General features: G+C 37.7%; 1 protein-coding gene across 2 annotated transcripts; it reads right to left on the reverse strand.

The window, feature by feature from the left end:
- Nucleotides 1-451: 451 nt before the first annotated feature.
- On the reverse strand, nucleotides 452-15,500 carry fndc4a (fibronectin type III domain containing 4a). Of its 2 annotated transcripts, XM_051936647.1 has the most exons (6): nucleotides 14,713-15,497; nucleotides 12,213-12,328; nucleotides 11,210-11,414; nucleotides 6,892-6,981; nucleotides 3,448-3,581; nucleotides 452-1,516 (listed from the first exon to the last, which is right to left on the reverse strand). In XM_051936647.1, exons 1-6 carry the CDS (start codon nucleotides 14,786-14,788, stop codon nucleotides 1,475-1,477), a joined length of 663 nt encoding a protein of 220 aa, XP_051792607.1. In that variant the 5' UTR covers nucleotides 14,789-15,497; the 3' UTR covers nucleotides 452-1,474. The 2 variants fall into 2 exon arrangements, with proteins under 2 accessions (XP_051792607.1, XP_022060823.2); XM_022205131.2 differs by lacking the exon at nucleotides 6,892-6,981 and having other exon boundaries at nucleotides 14,713-15,500.
- Between the last annotated feature and the right edge of the window lie 1,613 nt (nucleotides 15,501-17,113).

Below are 17,113 nucleotides of genomic sequence, written 5' to 3' on the forward strand. Positions count from 1 at the left end.
TCAGTTCCTCCTGCAGGTCAGCTCCAAGTCCCAGCGCAAAATGACAGTTGAAACTCCCACGTCTCTCATCTGTTTTCTGAACTGATAAATCATCTGCAGCACTTTACTGCAGATGTCTATTGATCAGAGTCTTCTGAGGCAAAAGAGGCGGCTCTGCCCCTTTTAATATCTCAAAATGAAACAAATGAACTTAATAATTGAAAATGGCAGCATTTAATGCACTCTATGTGCTTTGTAACGTTTGATTGACATTTTATGTGCAAAACTCTTTTTTTTTTGCACAATTGAAATGATTTCTGAATTTCAGTGAAAGAAACATTGTTACAATAGTTTCAGTTTTGTAATGGGACATTGAGGAGGTTTATTTCACCCTTGAGGAAACAAAATGCAATTGTCAGGAAATGCAATAGAATAAATATATACAATAGAAGAAACGAGACATGAAGAGTGCTACAGTACTTCAGTCATATTTATTTCTCCATTTTTGGCTTCTAACTGAGAATGTACAGAGAGTTAATATTGAAGACATCAAAACTATAAAAGGATACATATGGAATTGCATTGTAAACAAAAAGTGTTAACCTTCAGTATTATTCTACAATGTAGAAAATAATACAAAGAAATAAAAAGCATTGCATGAGAAGGTGTGTCCAAATGTTTGACTGGTCATGTACATCAAGCACTACTCTACACACAGATCACCTGCATGCAGTTTAATTTAGGAAGTGTATGAAATATGTACAAACACGTTTTTTGTATGAAATATGAAAAAATATAAGGTTTTCCAGAATGTTAAATTTTCATTTGAATTCTCAGCAAATCTAAGACATGCATGGTAGCTCTTACAAATGAATTGTAGATGTGTGTAGCTGCTTTCTCTTCTTAAAGATCTACTCATATTCACATCGGTCAGACAGCATTATACATTTGTGATTAGGCACTGTATTAACACTATTTGCAATGGAAAAAAAATGTTGAAATATATAGAGCTGAGGTCTCTATAATAGGTGAATGTATTATCTAATTGTACATGCCAATATCAAAAATACACTGCATATTTAAACTTACAACTACAGACCTCCTAGAGATAAGCTGTATTGCGACTTTTGTATTGCAATAGCATGCCAAGCACGCAACAAAGACATCACCATGTTAACCCATGGTGAACTGCACCAAAGGTTAACATTAATTTATATACCTTTGTAGCGACTGTACCTTGTGTCTGTGTGTAGGGGGGGTGGAGATTTCATAGGATTTCTGGATGGTGTTCGGTGTGTGTATCTATAGCTTGTTTTCCTACAAATACTGGGTGCGTGCATGTGTGATTTTTGTCAACACTTTTTCCACTGATGATGTCCCAGAGAAAAATCCCCTTTTCCCACTTTTTCCCTGATCAGTTGGAGAGCTACAAAAAAAAAATTAACTGATGGAAGTGAGAGAGTGAGAATAAAATTTAACATCAGCTTCCTTCTTCTCAGACGTCAATGATGTTGATTGACGGCACAGAAGGATGAAACTGCAAAGACAAAAAACAACAATAAAACAACCCCATAAGAATCATCATTGGTGTTTTACTATTTCTCATGCACTAAAGGAATGTTTTGGTGATAGAAGACTATTGCAGTGCTTAATTTACTAAAACTGCTTTCAGCTTTGGGAAACTGACTGGTGCTAGTAGCCCGTCATAAAATAATTCTGAATTCCATCATAGCTACTAGAAAGGTTTTGGTATTGTGCGTATAAAAATATTTTGTTGCATTTCACCCCATGTATTTTGGTTTATTTTTATTTAATGGTCTGCAGCAAGCTGAGCAAGTTGCACACTGTCAGATGTTTTTTATAATTATTATCATTTATCCCCAATATTCTCTGTTAGTTTTTGTTTGTTTGTTTGTTTGTTTGCTTTACAACTTGGTGAAATTGTAGCATCTGCATATGAAATTAGTGGCAGTTAAAATTATATATGTTTTATGAATTAGAGATAAAAAAAAAGATGTAGACAATAATTATGTATAAATAGGTATTAAAATGAAGTCTCAGAAATATAGGAAATGTAGAACAAATTGTAATGCAGACATTTTAATATTTATTACATCAGTAATCAGTAATTACATCAGTAATTATTAAGTAATTTTTAAGCATTCGAGATCAATAGTTCAAGATTCTGCTTTTAAGTTTGTATGTTTTTTTTAATCTGGAACTGAAAAATGTCACCCTAACCTGTGTCACAGCATAAACCAGAATTTGTCACGCAAATTCAGTCATCAGTTCAATGAATGAAAAGGGTTTCAGCTCAACATAGTGTCAAGTATACAAGGTAAGGTAAGATACACTCCCTTTCAAAAGTATTGGAACAGTGAGGCCACTTATTGCAAGCAAAGGATATAATTAAATATTAAATCTAATTCACTTTAATCTATTTTAAGTCTATCTGTTCCACTACTTCTGCTCACTGACTCATGTGATGTTCTGTTACAAATTATGCTATCTTCAAAGTTGTGTATCAGATCCAGATATAAATACCTGAAAATAAAAGCTGAAATGTTGATCTCTTGTCTGATATTCGTCGTTGCACCTATCAATGTTAAACCCAAATGTTTTCAGTCTACAGCAAATATAAAGGAACTGGCCTCACTGGTCCAATACTTTTGGAGGGAAGTGTACATACAAGTACTATGATAATGCTGCTGTGGCAAGTGAGGCTCATCCTGAATCATGGTCAATGTAATTAGGCTTTTTTGACAGGAATTTACAAAAAAAATAGTTTTCATGTCCAGGTGAAGCAGATTTCTACAAAGTAATGTCAATATATGAAACCTAAAATAAGTTCAGGTCACACTATTCATTGAACGAAAGTCACCATTGAAAAAGGCTCATATTGAAGTTTGACTAGAAGGTGTGCAAGAGCCTCTTAAGTTAACTGGAAGTGTGATGAGACTGTTTGCTTTATGACCTCCGTGCAACCTGAAAGAGTTTCAACCATTTTGCAAAGAGGAATGGAGTCAAATTGCAGCGTCCAGATGTCCAAAGCATATTGAGACGTATCCAAGTAGGCTCAATGTTGAAGTAGTGGCCAGAGGTGTATCTACTACACACTGACTTGAAGGGGGTAGATGCTTCTGCAATTGTTTATTTTATGTTTTCTATTTTTCAGTAATTGGCATCACTTTACAGACATTAGTTTTAACTTGAACGTGGAGCATTTTTTGTAAATTCCTGTAAACAAAACAAAACAAAACAAAACAAAAAGCTCTAAATTACATTGACCATGGCTGTGTTGAAAAGAAATGTGAGGCATATACACAGAAGCACTGGAGCCAAAGTTGTATCAAGGGCACAGGAAATAGACTGATGTGCATGTTTTCAGTATTTAACAGGAAATTAATTCCAACAAAACTCTTTGTGGTGAGTGCGTCACGGGCCTGCATTTAGAGATGCTGTGTTCACCTTGCTCCTGAGCAATCCTCCACTATGGTGCTCTGGTGTGCTCCTTTCTGATGACGGCTTGGCCTTCTCCTTATTGTTGCTGGAGTCATTGTCTTTGATGATGTCATACTGCCGGCAGAATAGGGCAATAACAGCTGCCAAGAGGTGAGAGATGGACACATATCCAATACGCACATACACAAACATACATGCACGCATGCACACACATACACACACACAAGGACAGAAAATCAGTCATGAGTCACGAGGCAACAACTGCCATTCACAGACGTGTCACCATGTCACCACCTCCTCTTATTGAGCACTTTGAAATGCCATGGCGATAATGGCTGTTGTGTGTGACTTGAAAGCTTGGCAGACAGTAATTGTCTGTGGAGTTTGCTTTTTGCATTTGCAATCTGTCAATGCAGCTCTGCCCCCAGTTTGAATAGTACTATTAATTCACAATTACTGTAACTTCCTTGTTGTACTCAAATTTTAGAAAGCTATCATTATTCTCAAACTGATATACAGTTCTGGCAATGGTAATTTACTCCCTTTCTGCAGAATCTTTGCAGAATATAATTAATTCCAGCATGATAATGATCCAATCCATTTCTACACAAGTGTTTCTAAGAAAGGGAAAATTGCACACTGTGAGCAGAAAAAGTAGCCAACATTTTGGCAGAACATATCTAGCGAAGTTGTCCAACACAGGTATCCTCCATGCTGATATGGAGCCTGTCATCAAAAATAGAGGTGGACATGTACAAAGTATCGGAGGGGAGGAGCTACCCACCCAGGAAATTGCCCCAGATTTGCTCTTTTATTTTTTTTAAATTTTATTTATTTATTTATTTAGTTAGTTAGTTATTTAGTTATTTAGTTAGTTAGTTAATTAGTTAACAAATCTGTTAAATATTTGCTGCTTGAAAATACCGTGCCTGCAAATAGCATTCACTCCTTAAGAAGTGTTTCCTTATTTATTGCTCTTCAGCACTGAATTGTTATCAATTTAACTTGGCTTTTTTGGACAAGAATTTACTAAAATAGACCCATTCTTGTAAAAATGAAACCAGATTTTTAAAAACAAACATTTGATTTTAAAAAGCAAAATTAGTGACTGTATTTACCCCTGCTAAAGTTGCTCACCTAATTAAATGCAGAAGCAGCCAGTTGGTGCTAGATGTCACACAGTTAATGAAATGGAGTTCATCTAAGTGCAATTAATGTCTCGCAAGTGACTGTAGCATAAAACCACCTTTGAAAGATCCAGTGACTGATGAATCAGTATTCCCAGTTATAAATGCACCATGGAGACAAAATAACACTCTAAGCAAACGTATTACAAAGTTTATAGATACAATGAACATTTCCAAGTCACTGAATATTCCTTGGAATACAGTTAAAGCCATCATTAACAAATGGGAGAAATATGGCATATGCGTAACACTGCACAGACTGTCCTCAAAAGTGGAGTGGCGGTGCAAGAAAGAGACTAGGGAGGCTACCAAGACACCTATAACTACTTTGAAGCGGTACAAGACTTACTGGACAAGATGGAGGAGACTATCGCAACTGTTGCCTGTTCTTCACCAATCAAATCTTTGTGGAAGAATGAAAGTCACAGTTGAAAAACGTTCATATCAAATCTTGACTAGAGTTCACCAGAATACATGTGGAAGACTTGATCTAAGTGGAAAAAAGTTATTTTGTCTGATGAGACAAAAATTGAGCTTTTTGGCCATCAGACTACATGGTATGTTTGGCAGATACCAAACACTGCACATCATCACAAACACAGCATCCCTACTGTGAAGCATGGTGGTGGTAGTGTCATGATGTGGGGATGTTTTCTAGCCTGAAACCTGGCCCTAGTAGACTTGAAACTTGGGGGAAGATTTGTAGACTGAGAATGACATCATACAGCAAGAGCTGCACAGGTATTATTTAAAGACAACAAGGTGAATCTTCCCTCAAGATCCCTGTGCACCCTGATAGAGCTTCAGCAGTTTTCAAAAGAATAATCATGTAAAGTTGTAGTATCCAGATGTGCCAGGCTGATTGAGACCTATCCACATAGGCTTAGTGCTGTAAGTGCTGCCAAAATCTGTTAAAATACTACGGAGCCCCCTAGGGGACATATTTTATATGTTGGTTTATTTCTCCGTGTTGTATTTTCTCTCCTTCGTGTTGTATTTTCTCTCCTTCATGGTTGTATTTTCTCTCCTTCATGTTTGTGTTTTATTCTTCCGCGTTTATTTTTTAAGGAACACTTTTGTCATTTTTGCTGTTGACAAGTTGTTTTTCAAACATGTACTTCGTGTTCAAACACGTACTTCGTCTTTGGCCCGAGCAGTCTTACTCCGTCAGTCTGTTGGGCGTGCAGCAGGGGAGTCAGAGGGCGGATTCCTACGGTACTACTTCCTGTCCAAACTTAGTTTGGAAGTTTGTTTTGCCTGGCAGACCGGCTGATCATCACCCTGGAACATTACATGCCAAACGGTAAATAATTATTTTAATGAATACCGCAGTGCTTCGTCTATTGTTCTAAACTCTGCTTATCTCAAGTCACATTAGCCCTTTCTGTATTTATAGCAGTTGGACTGCTTCGGTTTGCACTCTAGCTTGAAGCTACCACACGTTGCACGGGCTAGCATTACTAAAAGGAGCGCTCGTTTTTGTTCAGTGGGACCGCGTGCGGGGCGGTGCACTTTTTTATACATTCAGAGAAACAGCCGCGGTTTGGTCAGTAGAAACCGTGAACAAAAACGAGCGCTCCTTTTAGTAATGCTAGCTCGTGCAACGTGTGGTAGCTTCATGCTATAAAATACAACACGGAGAAATAAACCAACATATACAATATGTCCCCTTGGGGACTCCGTAAAATACTGACTTAAAGGAGGTGAATACTTATGCAGTTGCTTATTTTTTGTTTTATATGTTTAATAAATTGCCAATACTCTGCAGAAATGCACTTTGCCATGAAAAAGTTTTGTTACAAAAAAGCCAAATTAATTCAATTTTGAAAAGCAATAACAGAAAATTTTGAAGGGGAGACAAATACTTTTTACAGGCACTATAACATTGTACTTTCTCAGTTGTTATGCACAGTTCTAACCAGTAAGAAAAGCAGTGACCAAAATACAAAAGCAGATATTTTGCATGGCTAAAACTTCTAATCTTGTTTAAGAAGCAGGACTTTTTTCTCCTCATGTGGCAGAGAATATTGTTACATAAACACTATGGATGCATACATATGATATTGCTTACCATTTTAGACATTAATCATTTCTCTTAACACTAACTCTTCTTTTTTTTTTTTCATCTGGAGAAACACACACATTCCTAAGACATTTTCTAGGTTTTTTCATCAACGAATCCAACGAACTTCTAGTTGCTCTAGCCTACTTTATCTCTGTCCCCTTTAGCTGTGGTAAATCAATCCCATATCTACAAACCTACCTGCCCACATGACCAAAACCACCACAATTATGATCATCTCTCCTGTTTGCAGATGCCGAGACTTGTCCAGTCCCTGCACAGTGGGGTCATCTAGGAGAGAGGACATAGGCAGTAAACACAGAAGACCCCTGAACACTAAATACCGGAAACAAAGTACTGATTTTTTCTCCTTCCATCTGCATCTATATGGAACAGACTCAATTTGAGATACATTTGATGTTAAAATGCAGTCCATTTGAAACACCATACAGTCTCAGTGTCACTCAACATGATTTTTACTGTAAAGTACATAAAACTCGTGTTGTGTCTGAATGCAGTGAAAAAATTATACTTCCTTTAGCTGTCATGGCTGTTATGCTATTTTACCAAATTTGTAGTAGTCAGAAAATCCTCCTTTAACTGGACTGACTGTGTGCCTATTTTGACTCTCCAAACAATGGAAAAAAAAAACATCCCTCTAAAAACAAGAAAAATTATTTCAAGGAACTTTCACCTTGAAATAAGTGAAAAAAATCTGCCAGTAGAACAGGTGAGAAATGGCTTGGTAAGATTGATTGAAATAAGATTGAGATATTTAGAATCTTGAGATCTCAAAATTAGCTGGGAAAACTTATTTTAAGCTTTATTTTACCAGAATTGTCAAGCCTCGGTGTCTTAAAATAAGCCAGATATGCTTTTTTTTTTTTTTTTTTTTTAAAAAAGCAATTTTTCCACTCAAAAATAGATTTTCACTTTTCAAAATCCAAAAATTCTGCAAAGAAATTCTCAAAATTTCTGAAAATTTGCAAAACCTTCAGAAAGAATATTCTAATAATTCCTTAAAAGTTTCCCTTAGAAAATATTTTTTTTAAAAATCCCCCAAACTTGGTAAGAAAATTCTTGTAAATATTTTCAAAAAATGAGTAAAAATCTTCTAAAAAATCCTACAAATATCTAAAGTGATTACAAATATATCAATGAAACCTCTAGTATTTTCTTTAAGAACTTTCATATATAAAAGTTTTGTAAACTATATAAAAGTTGTGACTGTCTTAAGTAGCATTTTTAACATTTATTTTTTTTCCACCAAAAAATGTTCAAAGATTTCCCAAAAATGTTGAAAATGTGGACATCAGAAGTTTCACTGTGAAAACATTTTCCCCCCACATTTTCAAAATTTAAAATGGGTCAATTTGACCCATAGGACAACACGAGGGTTAAACTTAGTTTTCTTGTAAAATTCAACTCAAAACAAGATAATTTCAAGATTGTTTGACTTAAGATATTTAAGATGTATTGTCTTAAAACAAGTCCCTCCATCTGGCTGAAATGTCACTTGTTAAGTGAATTGATCTTAAATCGAGTGGGATGAGACATTATGGCTAAAAATAAGACAAACAGACTTGGTAAGATTTTGAGTTTTTGCAGTGAAGTATCTCTTATCTCACATAGATGGAACTCTTCCAGAGCACCACTCTTCCTAATTGCCTCTTTAAATGAATCAAATTGTCATAAAGCTGGCCCAAAAGCCAGAGTGTCAGCTCTTTCAAACAAAGGTTGTGGATTGGGGTCAATTGCACTGCTACACTAAAAAGCATTAAGTGGGTATAGGCATGTGAGTGGAGAGGATGAAGGGGTAGAGTTTTGGCTGAAATATGTATCACTAGAAACTGAATCTGAATAGTTTTTACCTATTTTTATCTGTATTGGAATTGCTCAACTTGAATTTTTGAAAATCTACACTCAACAAAAATATAAATGCAACACTTTTGTTTTTGCTCCCATTTTTTATGAGATGAACTGAAAGATCTAAAACTTTTTCCACATACACAATATCACCACTTCTCTCAAATATCCTTCATCGTCTAAATCTGTGATAGTGAGCACTTCTCCTTTGCTGAGATAATCCATCCCACCTCCATCATACTTTAAAGTGACTAACAGGTCACACCACCCTCTCAGACCTTTCAGCTCTACTGACTCCTGGCCTTCTGGGCTGTGTCCTCTCACCTTGTGTCCTCATACTCTATATCAGTGACTGTAGGTCCACCCACCCAGACTGTCACCACGTTGAGTGCACAGATGACAGGTTCTCCTGTCTCTGCTCTCAGGCCCATCACACCACCACAGCTCAGCACTCCATGAGTTTGCAGGACGATGTGACAAATCTCCGAAGCTAAACTCACAAATGACCAAAGAGATGGTGATGACCTTCTCCAGCAAGAAGAGAGAGCTGGCTACAACAGCTGTCAGCACAATCCATGAGATGAAGGTAGAGACAGCAGATGAATACAAACACCTGGGCACAATTTTGATAACACATTCAAAACTGCCTCCAACACTAAAGAGATGTTCAGAAAATGCCAGTACCTGCAGCATTTGCTCAGGAAGCTCAACATTTTTGGTGTCAGCAGGAACATTCTAAGGACATTTTACTTCTCCGTCACTGAGAGTGTCATTATGTTCTTAACAGCCTGCCGGATTCACTCCATCAGCCTGCAAAACAGGATCTGCTTGCAGAGCACTGTCAAGGTCTGCTCTAAAATCATCGAATTAACACTCAGAGTACTTTGCACTCTATGTGTGCAGCAAACACTGGGGACAGCAAGCAGGAACCTCCGAGGGGTCTAGTTTCTTACTTACTTCACTAAGTCACTATATCATAGTCAGTGACTCCTGTTTACAGTATATCTTTCTATGTTTCTCCAGATCTGCCAATCAAAAAGACTCCACATTCGACACTGCGCTTCCTCAGGTCTCTAGCAAACACCCACTAAGTTCAAAGACACACACACACACACACACACACACACACACACACACACACACACACACACACACACACACAGAGATTTTTTTTAAGGTAAAATAGTTAAGAAAAGTTAAAAGCGACAAAAGTAATTGGCCTTCACTTTTCTCTGTTTCATATTTGGTAGAACAGGCACTCTGCCTAATTTTTGATATACTCTTTTGAATCCAGCAACAATTGAAAATACCATGATCAGAAATATCTTGAACCTTTTGATACGCTGCGGTACACCCCCGTGTAGCAATTCCTGCAATCATGTGCTGTTTACAGCCCCTAGTAATGCTTCTACATGTCTTAAATTTGCTTTGGGTCAACAAGAGAACTTCAGAGTAGTTCAATGTTTTCTTCTCATACATTCATAGATGCTTTTAGATGTTAAGAGTCAGTATTCTGTTGGAGTTGTCATGACAAAAAACAGAGCTCTTTGACAGTATATTTCACACCAGAATGCTTGGATAATATTTTAATTTTATTATGCTTTTCACAGATTCATGACACCTTGAGTCAAATGCAAAAAAACACCCATATAATAGAACCAAGGCCAGCTTGTACATGTTTTGAAGTTTTCCTTGTAACTTTTCCACCATTTGAACTAGCCCTCTTTTCAAACCAGGGCCAGTTTTCTTCTGGTTTTGCCACAGCTACAAAGTTCTTTTTTTGCAACTTGCAAGGACATTGAACAACTTAAATACGGTCTTGCAGACTTTATCATATCTGGTAATACTTTCTTTCTTTTCTTCTCAGACAACTCTCCTCTTTGCTTTTTCTTGTTCATGTTTTGTGTGGAGTTAGCAGGAATGTATTCTCCTTTTAAAAAGGTTGAATGTCTGATAATCAGATTAAAGACTCCTCAGATACTAGTCGAAGACAATAGCCTACTTGAAATACGACTATCGTCCACTTATTTATCATTTCTTCTTGGGTGATTCAATAATTTTTGCTGAGGCTATTTCAGAAAACACTTTTAAAATTAGCAGAATTCAGCTCTTTTCACATTTTCAATGTAAATCTATGCCAAAACAAAGTGATGCAGTCAAGTATGACAAAAGAGCCTTAACTTTCACAACTTTTCAGGAACAACACAACATTGTTAACCACGCCTGACGTACATCAGCGGGGTTACTGCATTCGCTTCGGTATCTGGCTGGCTGGGAAAGTATGTGGGTATGTCCGGTCAGATATCTCTGCAAGTGCTGAAGTCAGGATAATCAAACTTGGCACTGAAGATCAGTCTAAGGTCCCCTGCTCAGTTGTGGAGTTAGAGGTCAGCAGGTCAAGTAGGAAGGGATATACATAGGATGATCAAAATTGATACAGAGTATCATGCATGGGCGTGGTTCTGCCCTCTACTGGGGGCTCGTCTAGTTTGTGTTTGTGAAGTGTAAGGGTGACAGCACTTTTAGCAATGTCTGCATATAACTTTATTGACAGATATATGTACCCTCAATGACAAATCTATCTCAAGCAGATGTTACATAGCACAAAAGAAAACATTTTTTTTCAAGTGTCATAGCACTCAAAGCATCATACCTTGGTTGGAGCTGTTGGAAGGGAAGCGATCTGACTTTCTCAGGGTGCGAAAATGGACTTTCTTGCTGGCTTGGCTCTCCCCATAGAGACCAATTGACTGGACCTGGATGATGTAGTCTGTCTCCTCCTCTAGGTCCCAAAGAGTACAAGAATGGCTGGTGGTGTTTACCTCACGAATTAATCGCTGCGTATGTCCATCCTGCCTCTGGATATGAGAAGAAGGATAGGGAGAACGGGTGGACTATTGAGTAGGTCCAGTGATCAATGCAGTGGCCAAAGAAGTGATAAAGAGGACACACGGAAACACCATTGCTGCAAAAATGGGTCTCTCAGTTTGAAAACTCTTTCATTACTTATCATTGCTTCACTTTAGGAGTTTTATCTTCACAGGGTTGCAGTCCATAATTTAATACAAAGAGTGAAGACACAATGATCTTTAACTACCAAAATGATATTAGTTCATCATAACTAAGTGAACGTTTGTACAAAAAAAAAAAATCCCTCACAGCTCATTTCTCAGATAGGTGACCCAAAAAGTAAACACCTTCAGTCATGGCTGTTGCCAACATGGAGGCATAAAGTAATTGAACTCATACACATGATGTGCATTCATGCTGCACCTTTGTTTTCGTTTCACAAATTGGCCATGCCACATTTTATTCAAACATCATGCTTGACAGGAAGTTTTAGTTAGCTTTCTCCATGCTGAGCAAAGCTTTACAGGTTTTTGTTTTTTTGTTTTTTTTTAATCACTCTTATTCATTCTATTTACCTCTATTGACCGCTGTATTTCTAAAACTGTGTTATGGTGGAGATTAGATTTCTTGTGCACTACCTCATTCTACTTGTTGGATTGTTGGTCTCCTTTTGAACAATAGCTCAGTTCCAAACCACAAATGGTCATAGCCAAAAATAATACAAATGCATTTTTAAAAAAATATCTGGGGTGTTCTACTTTTCTTTTCATAGCCATCGTGATTTGTATCAGAAGTTTGGGAATTACCTGTTGTGAGATGGAAAAGCCAATTATTATGTCCCCCTCAGGAACCTCCCAGGATACAGTTGCTGAGTTGGCTCTCAGTTGCGTGACAGACACATTGACAGGAGTTGGTGGTCGGTCTGGAAGGAAGTAAACAGCAGGATATTGGTCAGTTAATCCACTGTCTGTGTCCATACTGTGCCTGGAATGTCTCAAGCTTTGTGTTGCTTTAAATCCAACACAGGTTTAATATCGTATTAAACATAATAAACAAACAAAAAAACAAGTCTTACTTTTAAAAATTGTTTTTAAATTAAGAATTACAAAATACACTATGGGACACCAAAAACCTTGTTTTTTGGGGGGGTTGTTTTAACTACACAATAAAACCCTCAATTATGCATAATTCAAAACATTTTAAGGACATTTAAAATGCTTTTTTTTTTTTTTTTTTTTTTTTTTTTTTACCAGGAATATACTTTCCATGTCCCTCTATTGTTAGTCATGTTACAATTACCTCTAAGCTCGGGACAGTTTAAATGGCTTTATGTCAAATGTTTTTAATGTATGAAGTCCCTTGTATTATAATATATAAGCTGCCTCAAAGTTTGATGTGTTGCCCAGTCAATTGTCAAACGACTTCATCTAGATGCATTTCAGATTAAGTCATGGGAAGTCTAACTGATCTCCTCTGCACAGCTACCTGCAGGATCTGGCATTGCAAATAGCCTTGTATTAGGGCTCTTTTGCAATGTCATGCAGGTTTTCCCTTAGCTGCAACACTGTCTGCCCACAGATCAACTTTGCAAATCAATTTCTTGTTTTAGAAAATATATTTTTATACTAGTGCATTTTTAATGACCCACACAATGTAGATATTTTCTGTTCTCATTAATCACGTGGAAAAGCATGCTGAATAGATGAGAAAAAAACTCCCCGAGCAAGTTTCAGAGGGAGAGATGAAAGAAAAACAGATTTCATTATCGGTTAACATTCACCATCATTAGAAATTTCAGAAGCACTTTCAAACCATTTAAGAAAATCCCAATAACCCTGCCAAAAATGCTTCTTTTTCCTTTTTATTGTATAGTTAAAATGTTCATTTTTAATCACTTTGGTCAGAGCATCTAGCAATTAATTTAGACTTCCCTCAAAGAGATATGTCACTGTGAATTCCGTAGTCTTATACAATGTATGGAGCTTGCTTAATTCAACACTTATTTTCCTACGCTATGAAGGTCATTTCAACAGCCAAATTCATATTTATGAGTGCCATGTTTATTCTTTAAATAGTAGCTTTTCCTGCTCTGGACAACCTGATACCAAACTACACTACACTGCACGTAACATTAGAAAAGCTCTGAATATTTGTCTGAGGCAGAATGTACACATGCCAACAGAAACAGTGAAGTGACAATCTAATTTTGTCAAGGCGCTATCACATGTCGAGCTGAGTTTCCTTGAGAAGTGAGGAAGGAGGTGCTTGAGATAGACAGATAAAAAGGTGGAGATACTGAAGATGCATGCATACAGTAGCACAAGAGATTTCTGTGACAGAAATTATGTAGATTCATTCTTAATGGAAAGAAGGCAAAACTTAAAATATTGCTTTTAAATTATTATAGATATATACAGTTTAGCTCTGGTTTCCTACCCACAGTCCAAAGACATGCTGAGGTTATTCTGATAAACAATCACACTCACATTCACACCCATGGGCAATGTAGAGCATTTTTGGACTGTGGGAGGAAGCTGGAGTGCTCGGAGAAAATCCACGCATGCACAGGGAGAACATGCAAACTCCATGCAGAAAGATCCCAGGTCAAGGCCGGGATTTGAACCGGGGATCTTCTTGCTGCAAGGCAAAAGTGCTAACCACTAATTCACTGTGCAGCTTTTCATGAGCATAGTAGTGTGAGCAAAATTGTATGTTGCAACACTGAGGAAAAGTACTTTCGGACTGAGCAGAGTCAGTTGGAGAAAGCTGAATGTAGCTGTTGTGAAGATTTTTTTTTTTTTTTGCAAAACCTGCATTAAAAGGGCTAAAAATATTTTTATGTGATGTATAAAGAATGACAGACTTTCTTATTTGTCATATATACATATATATATGTGTGTGTGTGTGTGTGTGTGTGTGTGTGTGTGTGTGTGTGTGTGTGTGTGTGTGTGTGCGTGCGTGCGTGCGTGTGCGTGTGTGTCTTAAAAGGCTATTTCAAAGCCATGTCTTCAAAGAAAGCAATACAAGGTATCAATTCTGATGATATAATATAACGCCAATTTTGTACATAAACATACTTTCAGCGTTTTATTATGTCGTTGAAGAGGTGCTACTGGATGAGCAGAGGTTGTAGTTAAAAAGAAAAATTAATAATAAAGGTTGTAGAATGAGTGGTGGAATTAAGTGTATGATTGGGTGTATAGAAATCAAAACCGTTTCTAATACTTTGGGTAATGGCACATTTTCCAAGCCTACAAAATATACAGTAACCAGTTTGACTCCTCTGATAGAGAGACTTGTACTTACTTGCTCCCACCGAGAACATGTCGCTGCCATAAAGCAACAGGACCACGAAGTTGACCAAAACAAGCAGACGAGCCATGCTTTGGCGGTTATTGCTGTGCTCTTCTTAGACCGAAAAGACCCGCAAATCAAAGGTGACTGAATTACTGCAGTTCATTTTTTATAACGTGTAAGAATTCCTCTCATGAATAATGAACGCTTACAGGCAGAATCAGACTCCAGCCGGTCAGGAAAGAGATCACCTGCGAAAGTACGTAACAAACGACATTTTCAGAAACATCGTGTGAGCGACACAAATTGTTCATTCAGGGTTTAAATCCACAAGTCCTTCCTCCATATTTTTATGCAAACTGAGACAATCCGATAATCGGCTAAATCTATTGGCTGAAACTGTCGACCTCCATCATCCTTGGAAGCACTGATCATCGGTGAGTCCAGGTGCGAACATGTGGTAGAAAAGATAACGCTCACAGGGCCATCGCTCCTCTGACAGACTGAGGTGACACCGACGGCTGATTCAGCACCATGGACAGTGTCGAAGTTTTGCTACTTGCCATCGTGCTGCGCACCTCGCGGTTTTTGGCTCAGACCTGAATCCATGCATGCGGGCTGATCATCCTGCGGTCCTTTCCGGTAGCCTCCAACTGGCCAATCAGGACCTGGCTTCCAAACACTGAGCGCTTCAGCTCAAGTGCACACACAGCATATATTAATGAATCGTCCGCGTGCCATAAGAGGAGAGCATCTGCACGTCTATCTGTGCGCACTCTCTGTAGCAGGCTTTCCCATATGCTGCTGTCTATCAGCAGTATTGCCAGGGGGGAATATTTACCGCAATAGGTTGAGGAGTGTTAATATTAAGATGTTGTAGGCATGCATGCGGTAGAAGCAACAAGGAGTTCATTCTTTTTCTGTTCAGTAGCAGTCAATTCCGATATATCATAAAAGACAAAAAATACTCTGCATTGCATTTTCAATTTTATTGTTGCCTTGCTTCATTCACTAAACTGGCAATGATCGATATTGAATAATTACCATTACATACTTATAACCAAGTTCATTGTACCATTTCCTTTGTATTCTGTACACAACCCCAGCAGCCTCAGGCCAGCATGCCTCTCACCCATCATACTGGGCAGCGCCCGAAGACACACAACGCAATCAAGAAGATGAATCATGTTGATAAGCTGAGTGCATTGCCTCCTAGGACAAACGTTTTAAGGCAGGATGCTTGTCTACTGGGAATCTGCCAGCACATGCAGGCTACTGCAGTCTTTTTTCTGATATAGGGAAGAAGTAGAATAAAATAAGTGTGTTTATCCTTTCAAAACTGTGCCATTATTATATGTATCCTATGTAGCAGACCGAGGAGCAGAACATTCCAACTCAACATCTAGATAGTCAAGAGACCCTTACTGAAATTTGTAAATTTGGTAAGAAACCATTTCAGAAGACAGCTAGCCCAAAACTCACATCCAAATGGAACATCTGTAGATCAGATGTTTACTAGTAAAGGACTGCTCGTGACTCTTTTGAAGACCACAGGATGCCTCCTACTTCCACCAGAATCTGATATAGGTCATAAAGTGTCAGTTGTGATAAAAAAAAAAAACGCACCTCTGGAGAAGAGGAGATTGCATTCTTCACAGTGACTTTCTTACCACTCCCTGCCTAAAACACAGAACTTTCTACACAGGAATGAATTGAACAGTTTAAATCTGAACTTTAAGGAAATGCAGCCTCACTGGACTGATGGTCTGGACTCAATCTCTGATACCAGGTTGATGAAGACCAGTATGGAAGAAGAACACACTGAATCTGAAATGTTTGTGGAGAAGCACACATGAGACACAAACACCTTTCTTCTCTCTGTCACAGACTGCAGCCAGAAAGGCAGAGAGAGACTTTTTGTTCTATGTATGTATGCTTCCTAGGTCATATTTTCTTATTATTGAATGCTTGTATTTTTAGCTATGTTATGAATTTACTTTCATGCGGCCTAAAGTCTGCAGTTTATAAGTTTATTCTTATGTTAACACCTTTTGTTATTATCTCAGAAACCATATGAGGCCAACATTTTGCATTTGGTGTCATTATAATTACCAATTCAGTTTTACTTTGGATCTGTGATCATCCTCATCCACAACTGGATGTGTACTCTTAAGCAATGAACTAAAATTAAGTTCTAAAGGCATTTGACCTCTGACCTCTCCTGGACAGTGAATCTCAACACCACTCCTTGGGGATTGGGGAGGAACACAGCCATGATTGGTTAGATGCTGATTTTAATTTGGCTCTAAAATTTCCTGTATAAAAGAAAGTCTCTGGAATGCAAAATTGGCTCAGAGTGGGAATGTTTTTTTTTTCTTTTTTTAACAGGCTACGAGTTAAAACAATGATTTTA

The sequence above is a fragment of the Acanthochromis polyacanthus genome, chromosome 16, assembly GCF_021347895.1.
Source record: "Acanthochromis polyacanthus isolate Apoly-LR-REF ecotype Palm Island chromosome 16, KAUST_Apoly_ChrSc, whole genome shotgun sequence".
NCBI classification, from domain to species: Eukaryota; Metazoa; Chordata; class Actinopteri; family Pomacentridae; genus Acanthochromis; species Acanthochromis polyacanthus.